General features: G+C 37.3%; 1 protein-coding gene across 1 annotated transcript; it reads right to left on the reverse strand.

Moving 5' to 3' along the window:
- Positions 1-4,686: 4,686 nt before the first annotated feature.
- On the reverse strand, positions 4,687-5,667 carry LOC100468353 (trace amine-associated receptor 2). The gene has a single exon (XM_011229645.3). It carries the CDS (start codon positions 5,605-5,607, stop codon positions 4,687-4,689), a length of 921 nt encoding a protein of 306 aa, XP_011227947.2. The 5' UTR covers positions 5,608-5,667.
- Positions 5,668-6,000: the final 333 nt, after the last annotated feature.

Raw genomic sequence — 6,000 nt, forward strand, 5'->3', positions numbered from 1 at the left:
TAGGAAAGATGAAAATATTAGGAAAACAGTAAATGCTGTTCAGAAAGTAGCTAATGAACCTCCTTCCTAAACAAACAGTATTCTAAATGAAACCCAGCCCACAATTAAAATTTTGTGTGTCTTAAAGTTTCGAAATTACTTAAAAGTCACATTCCCACTCTAACTAAGGCCTTGAAGTAGCCATTGCCACTAAAGTCTGGAACCAACATCATAACCTAGGTCTTTGAGCTCCTGTCCAGTGACCCTCCCACCACCTCTCACTTTCCCTAATTACGGTTAACAATTCGCTTCTGATCTATTTGGACAGCAAGAAAGTTTATGGCTTCATCTGCCTATCATTTTTCCCTCTTAGCCTTGCTAACCAAAATACGGTTCATGGGCCAGCCACATCATCATCTCCCGGGAATATTTTGGAAAATGAGAAATTTTAAGCCATCCCGAAGTGTATATCTTAGCAAGATACCTAGGTTATTTGTATGCCCAATGAATTCCAGAAGAACAATTCTAGACAATAGAGAAACTGCATTTTTCTTTTGGACGCTCTCTGTATCTGAAATGAGTGAATAATTTTGAGCAGCAAAGAGCAACTGATGCTGGTGGCAAGAGAAAAATACCAAAAATGAAATAGCTAGTGAATTAAGTAGTATATAACAGAAATTGTTTATTAAATTATAATATTAAAGAGGAGAGTACATTTTAGCATTATCGAGACACATAAGTACCTTACATTTATTAAATCACGTTTGGCACCTTTCTTGAATTTTACAAAAACATTTTTTATATGCCACCATCTAGAAATTTACAAACCTTGCCAAACAAAATTTGATGGAAAATTTAAGAAGTTTCTTTCACTTAAGCATCATACTAATCACTTTCCAGTTAGGAAAAAAAAAAAAAAACCTATCTCCTCTGCTGCAACAATTTCTGGTTTTCTATAAAATTTAATTATCTCTGTTCAATTATTTTGAAGAAGAGAATAAATTAGCAATTTTTTGGAAAAAAGGGTTAGTACATTTCCAGTTCTTTGTATTGACTCAGTACCTTCTCTCTCCTGAAAAGTTAGTTGTGAACCATGAATCTCTTCTGGTGGCTTTGCAGGTACGAGGTCAAGGAAGTTCTAGAAAGTGCAGTATTGAGGATCGAGATATCTGATTCATATAAGTTTGCCTCTGCTCTCAAGAGACCTGAAGCGGAGAACTCAGATCCAGGAGCTCTAAGAGAGGAGCGAGGTACAGAGCCCCGTGGGATTGCACTTCTAACTCTCTTTCCTGGAGGATATTGAAATATTCTGTGTATTTTTAATGTCCCAAGTAGTTTTCAGTTTCTCTTTTTTTCCAAATGAAGGACAACTTTATATGAATTTCATGAGTGTTTGGGCTTCCTTCTGGGAAGATAAGGTACCAAAGATAAGGTATCCTCTGTATTTTAAAAATACACAGATATGTGTAGGCTAAATTAAACATTGGCTGATTTCCAAAGGAGGGACAATTGTTTGACCCAGAAAAGATTGCTGGTTATACTTTGACTCCTGAATGTAATAAGATATTGGGGTAAGAGGGAAGTATTTATTTTTGCTTTAGTGATTTAGGCCAGTTGGACCTTAGTAAGAATAGCCAATTCAAGTGTCACAAATCTTGAAAAAGTCAGTTCAGTGAACAAAGAACACTGAATAAAAAGTCTAGAGAACTGGGTTCTAGTTCTGTTTTTTATAATTAGCTGTATAATCCAGGGCAAATCATTTAATATCTCTGGGTTTGTTTTTCTCATTTGCAACTTCCTACAAAATCCTGGGTGCGGAGGGGAGATGACTTGACTAACTCTGGGAAATGATGAAAGGCAGACACCACATAGGAGGCTAGATCACTTTCTTCACCAGCAAAGTCAGGATGCCCACATTCTGAAACCAAAAACTGCTATGAAAATCTACGGAAAAAAAATCATGGTTCAGTGAAAGGGGACTAACTGAGCAGAACTTTACATAGAGCCTAGTTGATGTTTTTAAATATGAATAGAATCTAATAGAAAAAAGAAAAGAAGCATTATAACAAATTTTATGGTGCACGCAGGGCTGCCAAATTTTTATTGCATCTGTAAGCACCAGCATAAATAGTAACCACCATCACAAACATTATCCTTCTGGAAAGAAAGAAAGAAAGAAAGAAAGAAAGAAAGAAAGAAAGAAAGAAAGAAAGAAAAAGAGAGAAAGAATGGTGTCTAAACCTCTCCAACAAATGTCAACAAACTTACACCAAGATATTTAGTTTAATTATCTGAAGTCATATCTTAAGGAATTGGGAGAAAATTTTTAAAATATTAATTCAAAATGATTCTGCTTTACAGTAAAACTATAATCTATTTAACTCATTTTATTTTTTTTTTTAGCGATTGGTCTTTTAAAATAAAGACAAAAACAAAATAAAATAAAGACAGGAACATCTGTGTGCGTGTGTGTGTTCAAATACCAAAAAGCATAAACATCAGTATTTCATTAAAAAGAATTACCAAATAGACGCAATACCATCCAACGCACCATAGCAGCACTCATAACTGCACCTGGCTTTAACTGCTCTCTTCTTGGAAAATTATTGTTCCCATTTATTTTGTACTTGCAATCTCTTTCACCAACTCAAAGCATCTCCACCATTTCTCCTCTACTTTAAGGCTAAAGGGAGGGACCAACCTATCAGCAGGCTGGCAAGGATGGAAAGTCTAGACCACATGTGGCAGGGCCATCTTTGGGCAGGTAGGCAAAACTAATATTCCAGCTGACCGCTGAATGGTCACTGTCTAATTGTGATTTGTGCAATTAACTAAGATCAAAGCAAATTTATGGACAGTTATGTAAACTTTTCCACAAAAAGAAAAATTGCTAATTTGTTCATTGATATACAGTAAATAAAGAAATTAGCCAAAAAAAGTTTTAGTGGAATGTAGTTCACTTACACACACACACACAACTAAAATTAAATTATGAGACAATATTTACCCTTAGTACAAGTGACGTATTCTGAGATGAATTATTTTCTTCTGCTTTACTTTGCTTTTGATGAAAAATGTTGTTTGCAGCCAGGGTATGCTGGCACCACTCATATCCACTGACAAGAACAGGTTAACTTTTCAGGAATTCTGAGAGCCAAGTGACATCACATTCGTAACTTAAAATCAGCTCAATGAATACATACACACACACACACACACACACACATATAAACTGGAATAATCATTTTCATGGGATAACATAAAGGGCAATATATATATAGCTATATCTTGATTTATCTCTATCTATCTCTATCTACATCTGTATATCTATTTAGCTCAAGGAAATTGTCAAGTTCCAGAAATCAGGGCTCTTTCTTTCTTTCTTTCTTTCTTTCTTTCTTTCTTTCTTTCTTCCTTTCTCTTCAGAAGCAGGTGTTAAATACTTAGCAGCACACTGCTGACTGCAGACCACTAACTTCATCTCATGAGTTATTAATGGGTCTCCACGTGCAATTAAAGGGATACTAAATAACACATATATAGCTTCCAGGACCTAGACCCACCCCTACCCCCGCCATAAAAGTTTTCTTCTTAGTTTCCTCCTTCCACCACTCTATTATTCAAACATGTACGTATGACTATTAAGCAAAAACAAAACAAAACACACACACACACACAACTTTTTGGTATATATTTACATTTATTAAAAATCAGAACACAGGGGCGCCTGGGTAGCTCAGTCCATTGAGTGTCCGACTCTCGGTTTCAGCTCAGGTCACGATCTCAGGGTCGTCAAATCCAGCCCCCAGTGAGACTCCACACTGAGCACGGAGTCCATCTAAGATTCTCTCTCCCTCTCCCTCTGCCCCAGCCCCGCTTGCGCACACTCTCTCTCTCTCTTAAAAAAAAAAAAATCAGAACACCAGTGAGCAATACAAAATGTGGATGAGCCTCAGAAAGGAAGGAAACGCTGAGCAGAATTCTCCTGCAGATAAACAGAATCTTGCCAGCTGCTGTAATTAAGACGATACATGAGGGAAAACGTGAGTGAAACCCATGGCCTCCGATGTGCAGTTGCCCCTCTGTCTGTTAAGAAACCTTTAACCACACCACAGTAAAATCTAGTAAAGGTTTAGCTCTCTGCTAACTAATGACAGGTTCCTGACAGAATATGCATTTTTGAAATTATGGCTGTATTTATTTATCTATAATTATTAATTGTTGATGTTTCAAAATACAACTGGTCAGATGCTGAGGAACAAGAAGTGAATGGAAATATCACACAAAGTGCTGGTGGTGGAAAGAGAGGGCAGCAGCCCTCAAGCTCAGCTTGTGCCCGATCCCTTCCAAATGGGGTAGAAGTCCTGGGTGTTCTCTTCACTCCATTCCAGACTTTTCCTCATCTTTCTTTCTTTCTTTCTTTCTTTCTTTCTTTCTTTCTTTCTTTCTTTCTTTTTCTTCTTCTTCTTCTTTTTTTCCTACCTAGAAGTAGTGGGTATATCAAGTATTCTGAAAAAGATGGATTTGGGGTTCAAAGAGAAGATTCTTTTTTTTTTTCTCAAGTCTTAGAAACGAAAACCTTGCCATGATAGCCAGAAAGCATGCACACGTGCACACGCGCACACACACACACACACACACGCTTTAAGTGGCTTTATTCTTCTAAGTTCCAGTCCTTTTGCTTCAATTCACTCATACAGAAGAAGTCTATTCAGTTTCTTTTTGAGTAAACAAATTAGTATTATGGAAATGTGAGCTGAATATTTTACCCAGTAAAATGTACTTCAGCGCTCTGCGAAACCAGGGATAGAAGAAACCGTATATTAAGGGATTACACGTGGAGTTAAAATAACCAAACCATGTCAAAGCATCAAACAAAACCACGGGAGTAGAGAAGTCCAAAAAGGGATCCAATAAAATTGTGAAGAAACAGGGAAACCAACATAATAAGAAAACACCCATCACTATTCCTAAAGTTTTGGCCGCTTTTTTGTCTTTCCTCATTTGGTTATTTTGATTTTCTGTCAAGTTATTGATTGCACAAGCATGTTTTCTTGACACTGCAAAAATCTTGCCGTAAATCCCCACCATCACAGACCCTGGAGTGAAGAAACCTGCCATAAACAAGGTGGTCCCCCAAAGCTTGTTGAACATCACTGGACAGGAACTGGAACACGCCACCAAGATACCATAGCCTTCTATTCCATCGGCGTAGGCCTCGGAGAACACCACCCCAAAAGCAAATGCTCTGGGGACCGACCAGCAGAGAAGTAGCAGCCGCTTAATGAGGGGAATCGTTATTTTCGTGGAATAACGTAAAGGGTAACAGATAGCATAAAATCTATCGATGGCCACCGAGCAAAGATGGAAAATGGACGTTATGCTGAGCATCAGGTCAAAACTATAATGAATCTTGCAAAATGTAAGCCCGAAATACCAGCAAGTCTCCACTGATCTGACCATACTGTAGGGCATGATGGTGAACCCCAGAAGGAAATCGGTGACTGCCATGGAGAGGATGAGGAAGTTGGTTGGTGTATGAAGCTGCTTGAAGTAGGAAATGGAAATGATCATGGCAAGATTGCCAAACACCGTGATGAATATGGCTCCTGCCATAAAGGAATACATAGCTGCTCGGACACCCAGTGGCCTTTGATTTTCTGGGCAAGATCCATTTCCATATCCAGAGCAATCCAATATTTCCTTCAGAAGAAGCAAGAACACATGAAATTTTGTCAATAAAATATGCTATATTTTATGTAAGATAGAAAAACTCAAGAAAAATATAGAAGACACAAGGAAGATATTTAATTTATGCTAAAATATTATTCATGATCTTTCTTATTTATTTATCCTAACCTTTATTTGCAACTTCACAGAATTTTAACTGGAGCTTAAGTGATCATTATTTACTTTATACTTTCCTAGATACAAATTATACCACCAACATTTAGTAAGCTCTTATTTTATGCCAGGGCCAGAAATTTTAAAAAAGGAAGAGAGGAGGAAGAGAAAGAGAAG

Source organism: Ailuropoda melanoleuca, chromosome 10 (genome assembly GCF_002007445.2).
Source record: "Ailuropoda melanoleuca isolate Jingjing chromosome 10, ASM200744v2, whole genome shotgun sequence".
NCBI lineage: Eukaryota > Metazoa > Chordata > Mammalia > Carnivora > Ursidae > Ailuropoda > Ailuropoda melanoleuca.